Below are 15,536 nucleotides of genomic sequence, written 5' to 3'. Positions count from 1 at the left end.
TTTGGAAATAAGAAAAACGTTTCTTAAAAAAAATTAACCATCTCGAGTATCACCAAACGTTTCTCTATCAGCTTGTCCTTCATTATTCGCTGCCATTTGAACTGAGGGATCTTTATTTTTTTTTGTAGCAGAAAGAACATCATCAATTCTTATAATCATACATGTCTAAAAAAAATAACGATAGATAAATCAACAATGGGATTTACGTACTGCTTCAATAGCGGTTCGTAAGACTTGTTGTTTAACGGCAAAAGTGTCCCAAATACCCAAAGAAGTAACATCTATGATTTCACCTGTTTCTCCATTCACACCCATAAAATGATTTCCTTTACTAGCATGCTGAGCTCTTAATGCAGTCATTGTCCTAACTGATTTTAGTTTTAAAAATAATTATTAACATTTTGACGGCAGTTTTTCCTACCAACATTAGCACCACAATTTTGAACAAGAGTTCTTGGAAGAACTTCTAAAGCAGCTGCAACAGCTTTATATGGCCACTGAAACATGTTATTTGTTTCTAGAAAAGTTAAAGTAAAACGAATTCATGAAATTGCAGCATAGATGTAAAGTTTGTGTACAAACAAAAAAAAAATTACCTGTACATCGCTCACTTAGACGAGCAGAAATTTCCATTTCGATAGCTCCTCCACCAGGAAGCAATTTAGGCGACGTATAAACGTTACGGGCTACATTCAAAGCGTCTTGCAAGTTTCTGTCACCATAGCCAGCGCTAACACTATTTAAAAAAAACATGCCATAATGTACCTTTCAACCTCGTTGAGAATATCTTTAGATCCACCACGAAGTAAAACAGTGCAAGCTTGTGGCTTTTCACAGTTAATGAAGTATGAAAAATATTCGTCTCCTACAAAGAAACCTTTATTTAAAACCCACGCGATAAAAAAATTACCAATTTTTTTAATTTCAAATAGTCCACATTTTGTTCCTACATCAAAACTACATAATTCGTTCGTTCGGGTCGCAATGGTCGCTCCTGAAATTTTAGCAAGCCTGTTGTTGTCGCTTTTACGAACCCGTCTAATAGCAGATATTCCTGCTTTGACAAAAAAATGTTGCGCTAAATCAGAAACTCCTTTTTCTGTTATCACTATATCGCATCCAACTGCAATAATATCTTCACACATTTTTTTAACTTCCTCCTCTTCCTGTTTTAAAATTTTATCCCAATCTTCTTCTTTAGTTATTTCTACTAATGTTTGTGACTCTCCTTTTTTATATTCTAAAGGACAATCCAGTAAAACAATCTAAAAGAAAGAGGAAACTTTGTTGTATCATTATCCACACAAATCTAAACGACGTAACGCGCAAAGGGTTACTTACACGTGGATTGATAATGTATCTTCGCATTTTAGGATGAGTAATGTCTTTATTTAAAACGATTCCATCATACACCGCTAACGAATGTCATGATAGTAAAGAGTTTTAAACATTTTTTTTAATCAAATAAGTTTTAAAGCTAACCGGTATCGTCTATAGTACCCCCAGGAATCTTTTCAACTTTAATACAATTCTGATCGAGTAAAACATTAATTCAAGAACGACAAGTAAAAAAAAATTATTTCTATCATTACTTTAATATCAATTTTATTTGACGGTCCTGATTGATTAAATGCAATCATACTAACAGCGCGTAAAGCTATAGGAGGAATGATACGGTTCCACGTATCGGAAAATTTTGTATTTAAGCCTTTAAATTTGGTATGAATGCATTTGAATTGAAAATAAATTTAACATACAGGACTCAATGACGGTACGAATTTGTTCAGTGTTGGACAAATCGACAGTAGTGGCTGAAGCTTCCATAATTTCAAGACAATCGTCTAACGTCTGTATAGTGTCGTTTAAAAATATTAAAATTTTATTTTCTTTTTTAACGAACTTTTAAAAACCCTGAGACAATTTGTGTCGGATGTATTTGTTTTTTGAGCAGTGGTTCTGTGAAAGTAAGTAGTTCCCCTGTCAAAATAACAACTGATGTTGTGCCATCCCCAACTTCTTCATCTTGACACCGGCTTAAATCTATAACGGATTTCGCAGCAGGATGCGACACGTCAACCTAAAAGAATGGGATGACCACCTCAAAAACCACGCGTTGCAGCTTACTTCTCGCAATATAGCGTTTCCATCATTAGTAAGAACAATTCCCCCCATAGGATCTAGAAGCATTTTTAACATAGATTTAGGACCTAACGTTGTACGTACTATATCAGCCACTGTTTTAGCAGCCTAAAAAATACATCAAAAAAATATCCAAAAAAGAAAACGACATTAAAAAACTACATGAATATTGGCATTTTGAGCTCGTTTTCCTTGATCGCGTTTTGACGCATTTTGAACCACTAGGATCGGTTGCGGGTTGTGCATTATTCTATCTATAACCCAATATGTTAAAATCAGTGGTATAGAAGTAAGTCTGATTCATGTTTTTTGAAGGCATTCTACTATAAAAATTTTGGTATGGATAACTTACTATTTTAAGGAAATATTAACACAATCCGAAAATGGGTACGACAGTTGTTCTGAAGATTACAATGCTAAATTGAATATTGAAAGATGAAGTTTCACTTGAACTATTACTTAAAACAATGCAAAATGGTAAAAATGATAATCTTGCAACAAATTTCCTATTAGATGGCTTGATTCTTAGATCCATTCTTTTTCAAATTGAAACTATCCTAAAAATCTGTTCCCACGGGACGTTTGGGGCAGGAATTTTAGGTTTTGTGTATTCTTGTTATCCATTAAAACCTTGAGCATCATCCTTTCGTGCATTCATTTGTCATTTACAATTTGGATACTTGTTGAATTAGAATCACCTAACGTCGCCTATTCAAAGGAGTTTAGAATTTATCAAAAAAGCCATGGTATCTCCTCAATTTCTTGTAAGACATTTTAAGATGACAATTTTTTGTTATATATTGGATCAATTTCATTTTTTTATGTGGTTAAAAATGGTACGTTAAACATATACATCGTTTATTCTTGTAGAATGCCCCGATCATTTTATTAAAAGACGATACCGATGTATCGCAAGGAAAAGCTCAAATTATTGGTAATATCAACGCATGTGAAGCAGTTGTGGATCTCATTCGTACGACCCTTGGTCCTCGCGGAATGGATAAGTTAATTTACGACAAAGTTCGAGCGAGTGTGACGATAACAAATGATGGCGCAACTGTGATGGAATTACTAAATATAGTTCATCCAGCTGCGAAAATACTTTGTGACATTGCCAAAGCTCAGGATGAAGAAGTTGGAGATGGAACAACGTCTGTTGTCATTTTTGCTAGTAAAGCGTTTTTCTTGAATGCTGTTTTATTGAATTCATCAGCATAATGTTTTTAGATGAATTGCTGCTAGAGGCAAAGAAATTTATAGAAGAAGGTGTAGTTCCCCAGGTTATAATAAAAGGATTCCAAAAAGCTGCTTGTTTGGTAGTGCACTAGATAAACTATTTGCAGAATACAGACATATAATGTGATGTTGTAGGCACAAAAAACGCTAAGTGATATTCAGGTTGCGTGGGATGACCATTCAGATATGTACGTATCGAAATAAAGCATTTGAAGTTTATAGTTTACTAATTTCAATTATAAACAGAAATCGAACGATGGTACTCCAAAAATGCGCGGAAACCTCCCTGAATTCCAAGCTTGTTTCGTCGTACCGTCAATTTTTTGGCAAAGTAAGTGAAGTTACTTTTTTTACATACGACTATTTATAATTTTATGTTTAGCTAGCAGTCGATGCTGTTTTGATGCTTGATCCTTTGCAATTGGATAAAGATTTGATAGGAATTAAAAAAGTTACAGGAGGATCAGCAACGGTAACGGAATATCATTTTTTTTTTGTAGTATCATTATGACGATTTTTTTACTCAGAAATCTATTTTGATCGATGGAGTTGCTTTCAAAAAGACATTTTCATATGCAGGATTCGAGCAACAGCCTAAGTATATTCTTAATGCAAAGGTGATGTTACTAAACATTGAACTAGAGTTAAAAGCAGAAAAAGAAAACGCTGAAGTTCGTATTGAAAATCCTGATGTAAGGCATAGTCTTTTTCCTTTTCATTTAGACCTTTACTTTTTTTTTGCTTCAAGGAATATCAAGCCATTGTTGAGGCAGAATGGAAAATCATATATAATAAATTGGATCAAATTGCTGCAACAGGAGCGCAAGGTATCAAAGAATATATAAGTCACCGGTACTACTTTCTTATTGTTTAGTCATTCTCAGTCGGCTACCTATTGGAGATTTAGCGACGCAGTATTTTGCTGATCGAGGCATTTTTTGCGCGGGACGAGTTGAAGAAGCAGATATGTTACGGACAGTGCGTGCGACAGGAGCTCAAATCCAAACATCTGTGCATAAAGTAACAAAAGATGTTTTAGGTTTGAAAGAAACTTATTTCTAAGAAGCACTTACTATAATGTTTTTTGCGATATAGGTGTGTGTGGTGAATTCAGTGAAATACAAATAGGAAATGATCGGTATAATATATTTAAACAATGTCCTCACGTGAGAAGTTTTTTTTTTATATTTTAAATACTGAAGCGGTTTGTTGCTTTTTAGGCAAAAACAGCAACAATTATTCTTCGTGGTGGGGCTCAACAGTTTATCGACGAAGCAGAAAGAAGTTTAAACGATGCTATTATGGTTGTTCGTCGGGTTTTGAAAACAAAAACCATAGTAGGAGGTGGTGGAGCTATCGAGGTAATTTTATATAAATTCTTAATGCATAAATACGAGCATTTTTCTTTTTTTAAAGATGGAACTGAGTCGAGAGTTGCGTAGCTTCAGCCGTTCGATCAGTGGAAAACAACAATTAATTATAAATTCTTTTGCAAAAGCTTTAGAAGCCATACCTAGAACATTAGCCCACAATGCTGGTTTAGATCAAGTTGAAATATTAAACAAACTGCGTCAAAGGCATTACTCAAATACTTGTATGTTATCAAACTGGTTGATTTAACAAAACTTGATTAGTGTTTTTTAGGCGAAACACGTTGGTTAGGAGTCGATTGTATTAATGGTGGGATTTGCGATACCTATGCAGAATATATTTGGGAGCCGAGTGTTGTAAAACTTCATTGTATTAAGGCGGCAACAGAAGTATTTAAATTATGATTGCTCTACTAGTTATAGCTTATTTTGAATTATTGCTGTGTTAATCAAGGCCGCTTGCGTTATTCTTTCAATCGATGATACTATTCAAATTGGTAAAACTAACCCAGAGCCACAGATTCCAGCTAATGCCCCGACTGGTCGACACCGTGGTAGGCTTTTTATGCTACTGCTATTTAGCTATTCGAATGTTTCATCACATAGGGGGCAGACCTTTACGGTAATAGTGTTGCTGTTGCAGAGACAGTAAGGTCAAGAGAACGCAGTTCTTGGTATAATACTAAATATATTTGTACTTTGTTTTTTTTAAAAGAAAATTCTAAAAACATTTCATGGTTATCCTAACACTTTTATTATGTTTAAAAAATTTCACCATATTTGTATGCCTTTCATATTCAACAATATATGAAAGTTCCAAATGCTTTCCATATATACTAGATATTTTGAAAGAACTCGTTAACGCACAAAGTAAATTTGTATAAGTGTTTTATAAACGGGAACAGACAATAAATTGCATCTACAGAAAAATTACATTTTATTTTTATTTACGGGAGATAAAAGTTTAAGGGTAAAAAAACAAAACATTTGTTTTTATGAAATGCTTTGAATCACAATAAAAAACTGAAAAAGGATGAATGATGCCAATGCGCTATTTTATTAAAAAATGACGTATTCATGATTAACGTCTCACTTAATTTATTACAAAAAATACGAAGGCCCCCACCCCAGAAAAAACATAAGACTTTGATTAATGCAGTATTATTCAAATTACACTTCTTCTTTACCCTTAAGACTGAACAAAAAATGTAAACTAAACGTTGAGAAAAAAAGCATTTTGTTAATACCTGGTAAAGGAGAAATTTTAAATGTCAAGTAACAAAAGTCTACAATCCTCAACAGTCTCTTTAATAAGATTAAGAAATGTGACAGCCTCCCGCCCATCCACCAAGCGGTGATCATAGGTTAATGCCAAATACCTAATTATTAGGAATGTCGAAACATTACAAGAAAATCAACCTACATCATAGGTCGTATGCATATTTGGTTATTATGAACGATCGGACGTTTTTTAATAGAGTGAAGACCTTAGCAAACAAAGAAGAAAACATGTTAGTATTTGAGTGAAAGATTAACATCAACGTACCAAGTATACTCGTTTGAGGTGGATTTATAATAGGTGTTCCTAACAATGATCCAAAAGATCCACCATTAGAGATTGTGAAAGAGCCGCCCGACATGTCTTCAAGAGTGATTTTTCCTTCTCGTGCCTTGGTCGCATAGTGCTGTAAACTATTTTCTAGAGCACTTAGAGATTTTTGTTCACAATTCCGAATGACTGGTACAAGTAGCCCTGTAGGTGTCGAAACAGCGACACTGATATCGACGTAATTTTTATAAATAATATTTTCTTCCTTCAAATCTATGTCTAAAAAGCCAAAAAAATTTTTTTAAAATTTAAAGAACATGAAGGCTTAGTAAACTGTGAAGCATAAACACTTACATGCATTCAATTCTGGCATCTTCATTAAAGCTTTTGATGCAGCCAAAAGAAAACATGACACAAAACCTGACATTGACAGGGCAGTTCATTCAAATACGAATTATATTTGAAGGTTTATCGAGGATTTTACCCAGTTTGAATCCATACTTTTTTACAAAAATATCTTGTAGTTCAGAACGCATGGATATTATAGAAGACATATCACACTGAGAAGCAATTTTATATATGTATCATTTTAGACTACTCACCTCATTAAACGTTGTCAATGAAGCCGCTGTATTTTGAGCTGTTTTCAGCCTTTGAGCAATTTTTTTTCTCAAACGGCTCATTGGTACAATAGTTTCTTTTCTTTCCCATTTCCTATCAACAATATCTTTTTGACTTTCAACAATCTCTATAACCAATGAACATCAAACGCATTGAACGTTCCCCTATGGTAACGTTACAAGCAAAAGTTTACTTAAAGTTGAAGTTGTGTGATTTGAACAAGATGATATGTTAAGATTTTGTTTTTGACCAGTGTCCTTTTCTTCACCCTGAGACACATCCTGGTTTGCTTCTTCTTTTACTTTTTCTTTTGAAATACTCGGTAACACTCTTAGTGACTTGTCGTTACTCGTCGCTTCCGGCCTCCCGTTATTTTTTGGTGAATCATCTATGATATATATTTGTTAAATGAACTCAGTGAAAATGATGAATTGAATAAAACTAACTTTGCTCAAGTTCAATTGTGTAAAGATCATCACCAACAAAAACAGTGCCACCTGTTGCAGATGCCCAAAAGTGAAAAAAAAATGTTATTTACAATTCAATACCTTCTGAAACGTGAACAGATGATAATTTTCCTGTAGCAATACAATTAATATCAACAGATATCTGTTGGAATCGTATAGTTAAACAATGTATCAATATTTTCAAAGTAACAAAAACGTGTACTTTATCCGTGTCAATAACAGCAATGACTTCATCTTGTTTAACATGATCTCCTAATTCTAAACACAAATTCTTTTTTAGACGCTAGGATTGAAAAAAGATAGAGAAGGGTCATTTGTGTACTTTTATTCCAACAAGATAAAATACCCTCTGTAATTGAATCTCCCATAGAGGGCACCTTCCCCGATTGCACTTTTGAAAATAGACTATACAATCAAATTAATGTTAATCGAAATACCTTTAGAAAAGTGACGCGAAATTCCCGATGCATTTAATAAACAGCTTAACTGCGTTATTCCGCAATGAATTGAGGATCTTTGGAAAGTGTTACTGACGAAGCTTCTTCGTAAAATCGTTATGTTTTGCAAAAACGATATATTTTTGTACAAACAATTCAAAAGCACATTTGAGGAACATTTTCTCACCAATTTGATATTCATGTTCTTACTACGATTAGAGCGATAAAGATGATCACTTTAAAACACATTCTGTGCCTAAACTAATTTCGTGTTTGTGTCAGTTTCTTTTTTTTTATATCATTAAAACAACAAAAAAAAAAAAAAACTAGTTTAAATTAAGGCGTTGGGTAAGGAAACATACAACATCATCGGGCTGAGAAAATAAGTATAATTTTATTTTTTTTTGCTAATGTTAAGCACCTTTTTCAACAAGTTAAAGTCAATGGACGGTTTTGTTTTCAGTTTATCGTTTTCCGCAATCAATAAAGCCTAAAAAGAGTTTTTAAAAAGGAACAATGTGGAACAACTTACCCGTTCGAGTAAAATATCATACGAGGATTCGATCCATGTTAATTCGCGAATCACAATAGTTGAATCAAATTGATGAAATAATCTCACTTCTATTTGTCTTAAACATACATCATCTACACGGATGCGTTGTGTATAAAGAACAAACCAAAAATCCGGCATCACACGCTGTTAGAATTTTGATAATATTCTCTAACATGTAAAAAAATCATGAAACACACTATTTTAACTTGGGTTTCATTGATTCCAGAATCCGAGAGATCATCAGAGTACAATTCACACTAGAAGACAAATGCAGGAATTTGTAGATCTATAGTCGAAACGTACACTTTGAAACCATAAAATAGGAAGAGATGTGTTTGCTAATAATGAAAATGGAATTTCAGATGCCCTCAAAGTATTTTCACTAGGCACTGACTGTAACACGGTTCGCGGAAGCTTCTTTTTGTCTTCAATGCAACACGAAACGTTCTCATTTTGTTTAACGAAAATCGATCCCCAGTACTTTGATGTGCATGTCCAATCGTAGCGAGGATCAATTTTTTTCATTCCTGCGAGAGTCTGCAATCTTAATATTAACAAAAAAATAATTTTTATTGTTTCTTTTGTTTCAGCAATGCATTTGAACCACTAAAAAAAGCTCAACCTTTTGTTTTTACTATATAGCAAAAGCTTTCTTTTTTTAACATTTTTAAAAATCATGAATTAAAAAAAGAGCGTTGGTGTAGTGTGCACTATGACATAACCCATAACATTTGGCACTCTCTAGTTTTTTCTTTTTTTCTATAAAACTATTTTTCTTTTCTATATCGCAACTATTTTAAAAAGCTAGAATAATTCCAACCGTACCTATTTTTTTCAATATTTAACCAAATATCGGCGAATTTGGTCTTTAATTCTTGGGGTATAAACTGCCAAAGGGTTTGTTTACAATGCATAATATTTCTTCTCGCCTTACACCACAAGTACTTGGGAAACAGTCAATTTCCTTAGAAAAACTAGAATAAACATGGTGATGAAAGAAACGTAAGTTTAAAAGTAAACGTTTGACCTCACTTTAAAACCATTCCATTGGCCGCTGCTAATGGGGAGAATTCTAAGCACCACATACAGTCATTACAATGGTTAGCTTGAGCATCTGATTCTTGGTTATCAGTGCCTTTCCTAAAATCCTTGATTGCGTTTTTTTCTGAATAATTTAAAAAAGACGTTGGCGATTTGTAATGTAGCCGTATGTAATTTGATCCAAAAAAAGCATCTGGTACATGGTCAATAGAAGATGCGTTAGGTAGCAAGAGACTAAGAATATTCCACAAATAGATGTATGAGAAAACAAAGAAAAACGATGTTCCGATAGAACATGTTACTTTTGAACAAGACTAAAGTTTTTTTCACCCCATATTGGACCATTTTGATATTCGAAAAACCAATTTTTGTATTTAAAATAACTTCGGGAACATGTCATTTTCCTTTTTAAAGTCACAATAAATCACAATCAAGTCAACTAAACCAAGACAATTTCGATTTTGCGAAGGTGGGTGTAAAAAAAAGGGTCAAATGACAGTTAAATTAGTTCGAGTATTAAAAAAAAAATATCAGATTGACTTTGAAAATCTGTGTCTAATCAGTCTACTATTATTTCACGTGTAAAAAAATTTTAAACAGTAAGCCTTAAAAAAAAAAAGCTATGCTAAACAGAAATGCTTATTGTATTATAAAGACTTATGGCTTTTCTCTAATAAAAAAGATTTTTATAAAAAATTTCGTTTTTTTTTTTGTACTTTATGAGTTATAGTAGCAGATTCAGAAATATCTCCAATAAATCGAGCTAGAAAAAACAAACCAAAACACAAAAAAATTAAACACCTAACAATATTTAAAACAATTACCGGGTACGCCTCCGAACATGGTCAAGGCAGGAATCGTCGTATCCGAAGGTACAACGGAATCTTAAGCGAAAGGTGTTTGTTTGTATAATTTGAACCATTATGAATTACTTGGTAAAATAACGCTATGACTTTTTAAAATACAACGTTCCCCCTGATTGAAGACAAAATAGGAGTTTATCGGAAAAAAATGCAACTTTACAATGACACTGTTATTTGATATAATAACACCGTTCTCTATGGTAGTGGCCTTAATAACACAATTTTTTCCAATAATGGTGTAATCGCCTATTTTCATTGGTATGGAACTTGTAAAACAAAACGTTCAATTTAAATTAAGGAATAAACATAATTTCACTCTTACGTTGTTATTTCCGACCGAGATGGCAATAAACAAGAGCTTTCCCCTATGATAACATATTTTCCTAAGTGTAAGGTACCGGCATCACCTCTTAAAACGACATTCGTACTTATAAGGGACTTAAAAATAAAAAAAGAAAATTAGAAAAATCCATTGTAAAATCAAGATTCTATAAAGACTTACACAACCTTGGATCAAAATATTTCGAGTTTCATTTAAAATAGCATTTAAAGAAATTTTGTTTCCAGATTCTGTGCAAAAATACTTAGAATTATACTCTTGGCAAGGAAATTGAACTGTATGGATGTCAACACAAATATTTAACGGGGAATCAAGAGTATCATATCCACTCATTAATGTATGAGCATGTTTTTCGAACAATGCTACCTGAGAAGGTAAAAGTTTGAAAAAATAATTTTTTACCTTAATAGTACTGTTGCATTAATGGGTGCATTGTTTGAATCTTCTTTATGGGTCTGACATACGTCTACGGAATTCCAAAAAAGATTTAGTAAAAATTGAAGTTAATATTCTTTTTTTCTCTCTACTAATGTACCGATTAGATTAGAAGCATCGTCATTAACTGAAGAAAAACTGGGTGGAGCGTCTTTGAAATAAAGCAATGATTGTTTTAGTAGCAATAAATTTTTTAGTGTCGTACTTGAAAGGTCTCCCAAGTCTTGTGTTATAAGATATGAAGAAGCTGATTAAAAACAATCGTTATTTAGAACCATAAAATATAAAAGAAATTGTATTTGAGCATTGTGTAATCCAATTTTGTTACTCACGCATTTCTTGACAATGATTAGAGTCGGACATGAATTTATATGTAAAAATTTTTTTTTAATTGTAATGTTATTTTTTTTAATGATGATAGATCGTTTTTACTAACAACATCGAGTATACTTCGTCATTAATCAAACAATAATAAAATTTAAACGCGTCACTTTAGTCACAGTGTAGCAGTAACTATATCGGACTTTCACTAAGGTCATAAACATATGTGCTGGGTTATATACTAAATCCATCAAATACAAAAAACTATGTGTAAACATTGTTTTGATTATTAGAAACAGATATAGTAGAAACACGTATTTCTTTTAAGGGTTTATCCTCATTATCAGTTCGAACCTGAAATCGCCAAAAAAGATGCACAAAAAAAACATATATTGCTATAAAGAATAAGATACTTACTGATTCGATGAGCGTGACAACGTCCATCCCCTTAATGACGCGTCCAAAAACTGAATGTTTGTTGTCAAGAAAAGGGGTCGGTACCTAGGAATGGACATGAGAAAAAAAGGATAAAATCGCCTTTTTAGTGCTATCGGTAAACAACATACTGTTGTAATAAAAAATTGAGAGCCATTTGTATTGGGCCCGGCATTAGCCATAGAAACAGTAAATGGCCGATCATGTTTAAGGCTTTTATGAAATTCGTCCTCAAATTCACCCCCCCACAATGATACTCCTCCTGTTCCGTCTCCGTTCGGATCACCTAATTATAATGTTTCAAATTTTCACACCATTCATAAACACAATGAGAACATGGTCATCTTCACTAATTATTCTTTTTGTGAGTATGGACTAGAGAAAAACTAGGTAATGACATATTTTTTTGATGTTCCAAAACAATAAGCTGGAACTATCAGCCGATTTTTTCTCTACCTGTTTGAATCATGAAATTTTTGATGACTCTATGAAAGATTAGTCCATCGTAGTATCTTTTACGAGATAATCCAACAAAGTTTTCAACAGTTTTTGGAACCTCTAAATAAAAAAGCTTGATGACAATGTCACCCATTGTTGTGTGAATGGTAGCTTGGGATGCTAATAAAGCTTTCTCAGTTTCACCACCTTTTTTAAAAAAAAAAACTTCTAGTAGTTATAACCACCAATTTTTTTGTAGTACCTGTCCATGCTAATGAAGCAACCGCTCTTTGCATTTCACTTTTTGTTGGCATTTCATTCAAAATATCACGTGATTCTTGGGATGTCGTATCCGGTTCTCGATTAGTATAACAATAAAATCTACAATCATAATATCAACTATATGACGGAGCATATGGAAATGTTTATGTAAAGTAAGACCTGCATTTTTTGTAACCTGTGGTGAGGACTAAAGGATCAAACAGTGCCTTGCGCTGTTTTTCGTCTTCTTCAAAATTATCAGAAAACATAGCTCCTCGTATCCTTTTCTAAAAATGAAGGTGAAATAAAATCATACTTCTTGTTAATGATAAGTTTTATAAACGTGAAATAGACCATACTTTTTCAGGAATTCCTTGCAGCAAGGCAACACGTATAGGTCTTTCAGTTTCAGGCTTTCCTAGTATACGTGCTAATTTGTTAGTAACGATATTAATGACTTTAACGCCAACAAGCGTCGGTACTAAAAGGAACGAGCCGCTCTCATCAAACGTTATGGTTTGCCGTTCAAAAACAGAGAACTGTCGTAATTCCTACAAGCACCATTAAACCCAAACAAATCAATTCACACAAACGGTTCAAGTAACTATATCAAAAACGTCTTACAGTTTCAACAGCATGACGACGCTCAAAATCAAATCTGTCTAATTTTAATGGCAGCATTAAAGGATCTGTTTGCGCCGTTGTAAACATCTAACGAGAAAAAATGGCGTCCACAATACACGTTTTTAAAAGGTCATGCAGGCCCAACGACACTCGAAATAGAGCGGTAGCACAGCATTTTCGAGTCGAACTTGTACCTCTAAGGATTCATCATAACATCGGATTAATTTACCAGTGGTAAGTCTAAAAAGACGCACAATCCCATCCGCACATAGACATGCTAAAATCTTCGCATCGCGCGTTATTGCTATAGCAACTATATATGTTTTAAACTACTCCAAAACAAAAATTATACTATATAAACTTTTCGTTTATTTAAAAAAACTTGACCTCATTTTTATTTACCTTGTAAATATCAAAAAAACTGGTTTCCCCTAAAGTTTTAAATTTTAATCCATTCATTGTGGACTCTGGGGATGCAAACCGTAAGGTATCAGGGTGCCAAAAAGTTAAAGACCCCTGTGGAGTTAATGTACACAGAAACAATTCATAAACATGCACACACGTGTATAAATGTTACCGATTTTGTTGCTGTTAAAACAATATTCAATGGAGAGCAATACTTTATAGCAACAATTGGAGATGGCGTGAATTTATCCCAGATACGACTCGACTTATCAAACGTTGAAATTAGATGAACCAAGGGTTTTTCCTCTTGTACTCTAAAAAACATACAGCGGCGCTGGGATCATCTATACTTTCCAACTATGTTGAGTACTCACACAGCGACAATAGGTGCGGGTGAATCACTTTTATGAACAAATTCACATAAAGAAGGTTTGAAATCAAGTTCCACCATACACATCATATCTAAAGGAAAAAGATAAAACTTGTTATATTACAAATGAAGACTCAAGTCTTACCACAACTAAAGACATCAAATAATTTCAACATATACTTTGTAAATTGACCAGATGTTTGTAAAGGGCAATCATCCAATCCAACGCTACAAAAATGGTAGCCATCCCATGATACACACATATCAATCAAGGATCCTATAGAATTGTTAACGAATTAAAAAAAAACGCAATGTTTTTTCAATATGATATGAATTAACCTGTATGGGCTCGATATTGTTTTAAAAAAAGTAGGCCAGTAGGTTCCTTCTTCCAAAATTTGATGTACCCATCCACTGATCCGGTCATAATTGTATTTGTGGCTACCAAAACTAAATAAACAATAAAAATCAATTCAAATGAAATTTTCTAGTCAATGATTAACAAATGTGCAATGCCAGTTTTTCAGTAGAATTCGAGGTACAAAAATTTTTTTAAAGCAAACTTTAGGCTAAAAGTATCGTACCGTGAGTGCAAACTCCCCAGTGCATATACGATTTTTCATACATTGATGCTCTCGGTATGTTTAAAAGTAAAACGTCTTCATTTGGAAGCGCTTTAACATGTAGCATAAATAAAGTGATTGCATAAAAACAAAATGGCCTCTTATTGACGGTTGAATTCGTTACCTCTATCTCTTTTCCTTTGCACTGAAGCTTGTTGAGGTAAAGGACCTATCCAAAACACTAAAGTTATATTCGAGCTTAATCGTTGTGTGTTTCTTACCAAAATCATCCTCGGAGCTATCAGTGTCTCCAGACACTTCTGGTTTATCAACCACTGGTACATCATCTTTAGTATTATCTTCTATCGTAGTTGTAAGGTCATGATTATTTAATAAAGGTGAATTGACCATGTTGTTTGAAACTTTATAAAGAACAGGAGAGTTGACAAATCATAACGTTTAATTTTTCTTGATTAATTCTGTGATTAAAACTGTACTATTAGGTATGTTTAAATAAAACATTTACCAGAATATCAGAGATCTTGGTGAATAAGTGTGTCATCACTTTATTTACATCGACAATTCGATATATGATACTTTACTTATTTCATCATAAAAAATTATTTCGAATAAGCACATAGAACTTATTAAGTTACAACATGACAATAAAAGGAAACTAATCAGAAGCAGAACTGTTCTGTTTCATCCTCACGTAACACAAAATTATAAGGAATTATTTAAGAATTTTTTCATCATGTTAAAATGAATCAGATGGTGATGCATGAATGTATTCTTCATTAAACGCTATGAATAGCGAATATTAGAAAGAACCGGGTAAGGTTTCAACGTAGATCATCACTTTAATTTCACAAAACAAACACATTTCAAATGTTTCGACGCCATTGTCAAATTATATGCTACACGTTAAATAATTCGAACCAACTTGTCGATCAAAAATGATTCGTCTTGGCGAATCTGTACGAGATGAAGATGGTTAACCAATTTATAAAATCTTCAACTAGCTGTGTCGCCTTTATTCATGTTACTATACTATCTTCAGAACTTTGA

The 15,536-nt window shown here is 33.2% G+C and overlaps 5 protein-coding genes and 1 long non-coding RNA gene across 18 annotated transcripts; 2 read left to right on the top strand and 4 right to left on the bottom strand.

Moving 5' to 3' along the window:
* Positions 1-8: 8 nt before the first annotated feature.
* On the bottom strand, positions 9-2,666 carry LOC128884178 (T-complex protein 1 subunit gamma-like). 5 transcript variants are annotated; one of them, XM_054137324.1, is made up of 15 exons: positions 2,599-2,666; positions 2,492-2,540; positions 2,302-2,393; positions 2,125-2,247; positions 1,901-2,077; positions 1,758-1,848; positions 1,593-1,708; positions 1,483-1,531; positions 1,342-1,415; positions 911-1,265; positions 766-865; positions 597-712; positions 422-517; positions 211-368; positions 9-165 (listed from the first exon to the last, which is right to left on the bottom strand). In XM_054137324.1, exons 3-15 carry the CDS (start codon positions 2,383-2,385, stop codon positions 34-36), a joined length of 1,671 nt encoding a protein of 556 aa, XP_053993299.1. In that variant the 5' UTR covers positions 2,386-2,393; positions 2,492-2,540; positions 2,599-2,666; the 3' UTR covers positions 9-33. The 5 variants fall into 5 exon arrangements, with proteins under 5 accessions (XP_053993299.1, XP_053993298.1, XP_053993300.1 ...); XM_054137323.1 differs by having other exon boundaries at positions 2,302-2,434; positions 2,599-2,664; XM_054137325.1 differs by having other exon boundaries at positions 2,492-2,555; positions 2,599-2,638.
* On the top strand, positions 1,208-1,719 carry LOC128884181 (uncharacterized). Its single transcript, XR_008459264.1, has 3 exons — positions 1,208-1,318; positions 1,374-1,565; positions 1,649-1,719. It is a non-coding gene; the product is annotated as an uncharacterized LOC128884181 (long non-coding RNA).
* LOC128884177 (T-complex protein 1 subunit eta-like) lies at positions 2,133-5,615 on the top strand. The gene is made up of 17 exons (XM_054137321.1): positions 2,133-2,428; positions 2,501-2,616; positions 2,669-2,903; positions 3,010-3,310; positions 3,367-3,455; positions 3,511-3,563; positions 3,622-3,706; positions 3,758-3,847; positions 3,903-4,067; positions 4,124-4,202; positions 4,250-4,414; positions 4,471-4,541; positions 4,596-4,736; positions 4,792-4,969; positions 5,020-5,135; positions 5,200-5,299; positions 5,352-5,615. Exons 3-17 carry the CDS (start codon positions 2,883-2,885, stop codon positions 5,369-5,371), a joined length of 1,674 nt encoding a protein of 557 aa, XP_053993296.1. The 5' UTR covers positions 2,133-2,428; positions 2,501-2,616; positions 2,669-2,882; the 3' UTR covers positions 5,372-5,615.
* A 65-nt stretch (positions 5,616-5,680) lies between these two features.
* On the bottom strand, positions 5,681-9,954 carry LOC128883799 (dihydrolipoyllysine-residue succinyltransferase component of 2-oxoglutarate dehydrogenase complex-like). 6 transcript variants are annotated; one of them, XM_054136527.1, is made up of 19 exons: positions 9,405-9,954; positions 9,307-9,346; positions 9,198-9,259; positions 8,676-8,916; positions 8,570-8,629; positions 8,352-8,516; positions 8,241-8,309; positions 7,820-8,193; positions 7,705-7,773; positions 7,464-7,640; positions 7,362-7,412; positions 7,109-7,303; positions 6,897-7,042; positions 6,779-6,854; positions 6,649-6,714; positions 6,292-6,573; positions 6,169-6,232; positions 5,993-6,124; positions 5,681-5,940 (listed from the first exon to the last, which is right to left on the bottom strand). In XM_054136527.1, the coding sequence occupies exons 8-18, from the start codon at positions 8,019-8,021 to the stop codon at positions 6,010-6,012; spliced, it is 1,443 nt and encodes a 480-aa protein (XP_053992502.1). In that variant the 5' UTR covers positions 8,022-8,193; positions 8,241-8,309; positions 8,352-8,516; positions 8,570-8,629; positions 8,676-8,916; positions 9,198-9,259; positions 9,307-9,346; positions 9,405-9,954; the 3' UTR covers positions 5,681-5,940; positions 5,993-6,009. The 6 variants fall into 6 exon arrangements, with proteins under 6 accessions (XP_053992502.1, XP_053992501.1, XP_053992503.1 ...); XM_054136526.1 differs by having other exon boundaries at positions 8,570-8,916; XM_054136528.1 differs by lacking the exon at positions 8,570-8,629 and having other exon boundaries at positions 8,352-8,540.
* Positions 9,936-11,501, bottom strand: LOC128883805 (dynactin subunit 5-like). Of its 2 annotated transcripts, XM_054136548.1 has the most exons (10): positions 11,384-11,501; positions 11,257-11,298; positions 11,152-11,202; positions 11,030-11,082; positions 10,779-10,982; positions 10,599-10,714; positions 10,346-10,542; positions 10,238-10,297; positions 10,130-10,176; positions 9,936-10,083 (listed from the first exon to the last, which is right to left on the bottom strand). In XM_054136548.1, the coding sequence occupies exons 1-10, from the start codon at positions 11,412-11,414 to the stop codon at positions 10,039-10,041; spliced, it is 846 nt and encodes a 281-aa protein (XP_053992523.1). In that variant the 5' UTR covers positions 11,415-11,501; the 3' UTR covers positions 9,936-10,038. The 2 variants fall into 2 exon arrangements, with proteins under 2 accessions (XP_053992523.1, XP_053992522.1); XM_054136547.1 differs by having other exon boundaries at positions 11,152-11,298.
* On the bottom strand, positions 10,130-15,412 carry LOC128883798 (peptidylprolyl isomerase domain and WD repeat-containing protein 1-like). 3 transcript variants are annotated; one of them, XR_008459111.1, is made up of 19 exons: positions 14,995-15,412; positions 14,750-14,947; positions 14,653-14,697; positions 14,490-14,579; positions 14,245-14,355; positions 14,051-14,182; positions 13,910-13,997; positions 13,708-13,849; positions 13,533-13,646; positions 13,325-13,459; positions 13,131-13,217; positions 12,866-13,057; positions 12,687-12,793; positions 12,508-12,626; positions 12,264-12,452; positions 11,939-12,093; positions 11,790-11,873; positions 10,437-11,726; positions 10,130-10,388 (listed from the first exon to the last, which is right to left on the bottom strand). XR_008459111.1 is itself a non-coding variant. In XM_054136522.1 (18 exons), exons 2-18 carry the CDS (start codon positions 14,877-14,879, stop codon positions 11,637-11,639), a joined length of 2,010 nt encoding a protein of 669 aa, XP_053992497.1. In that variant the 5' UTR covers positions 14,880-14,947; positions 14,995-15,412; the 3' UTR covers positions 10,130-11,636. The 3 variants fall into 3 exon arrangements, 2 of the variants coding, with proteins under 2 accessions (XP_053992497.1, XP_053992498.1); XM_054136522.1 differs by having other exon boundaries at positions 10,130-11,726; XM_054136523.1 differs by lacking the exon at positions 14,490-14,579 and having other exon boundaries at positions 10,130-11,726.
* Between the last annotated feature and the right edge of the window lie 124 nt (positions 15,413-15,536).

Source organism: Hylaeus volcanicus, unplaced genomic scaffold (assembly GCF_026283585.1).
Source record: "Hylaeus volcanicus isolate JK05 unplaced genomic scaffold, UHH_iyHylVolc1.0_haploid 12237, whole genome shotgun sequence".
Lineage (NCBI taxonomy): Eukaryota > Metazoa > Arthropoda > Insecta > Hymenoptera > Colletidae > Hylaeus > Hylaeus volcanicus.
The sequence above is the reverse complement of the archived record's forward strand: the minus strand, read 5'-3'. Positions and strand labels throughout refer to the sequence as shown.

Excerpts from the sequence above, each read along its gene's own strand:
- LOC128884177 (XM_054137321.1), top strand. The coding sequence starts at position 2,883 with ATGGTATCTCCTCAATTTCTT. Across the intron at positions 3,311-3,366 it reads GTCTGTTGTCATTTTTGCTA|ATGAATTGCTGCTAGAGGCA; the intron begins GTAAAGCGTTTT and ends TAATGTTTTTAG. Across the intron at positions 4,415-4,470 it reads AGTAACAAAAGATGTTTTAG|GTGTGTGTGGTGAATTCAGT; the intron begins GTTTGAAAGAAA and ends TTTGCGATATAG.
- LOC128884178 (XM_054137324.1), bottom strand. The coding sequence starts at position 2,385 with ATGCACAACCCGCAACCGATCCTAGTGGTTCAAAATGCGTCAAAACGC. Across the intron at positions 1,532-1,592 it reads CAAATAAAATTGATATTAAA|AATTGTATTAAAGTTGAAAA; the intron begins GTAATGATAGAA and ends TTACTCGATCAG. Across the intron at positions 1,266-1,341 it reads GATACATTATCAATCCACGT|ATTGTTTTACTGGATTGTCC; the intron begins GTAAGTAACCCT and ends TCTTTCTTTTAG.
- LOC128883798 (XM_054136522.1), bottom strand. The coding sequence starts at position 14,879 with ATGGTCAATTCACCTTTATTAAATAATCATGACCTTACAACTACGATA. Across the intron at positions 14,183-14,244 it reads ACAATATCGAGCCCATACAG|GATCCTTGATTGATATGTGT; the intron begins GTTAATTCATAT and ends ACAATTCTATAG. Across the intron at positions 13,058-13,130 it reads GTCGTCATGCTGTTGAAACT|GAATTACGACAGTTCTCTGT; the intron begins GTAAGACGTTTT and ends TGGTGCTTGTAG.
- LOC128883805 (XM_054136547.1), bottom strand. The coding sequence starts at position 11,414 with ATGTCCGACTCTAATCATTGTCAAGAAATGC. Across the intron at positions 10,983-11,029 it reads ATGCACCCATTAATGCAACA|GTAGCATTGTTCGAAAAACA; the intron begins GTACTATTAAGG and ends TTACCTTCTCAG. Across the intron at positions 10,084-10,129 it reads CTGCTACTATAACTCATAAA|AGAAAAGCCATAAGTCTTTA; the intron begins GTACAAAAAAAA and ends CTTTTTTATTAG.
- LOC128883799 (XM_054136525.1), bottom strand. The coding sequence starts at position 8,021 with ATGAATATCAAATTGGTGAGAAAATGTTCCTCAAATGTGCTTTTGAAT. Across the intron at positions 7,043-7,108 it reads TCACACAACTTCAACTTTAA|AGATTGTTGAAAGTCAAAAA; the intron begins GTAAACTTTTGC and ends CATTGGTTATAG. Across the intron at positions 6,574-6,648 it reads GATGCCAGAATTGAATGCAT|ACATAGATTTGAAGGAAGAA; the intron begins GTAAGTGTTTAT and ends TTGGCTTTTTAG.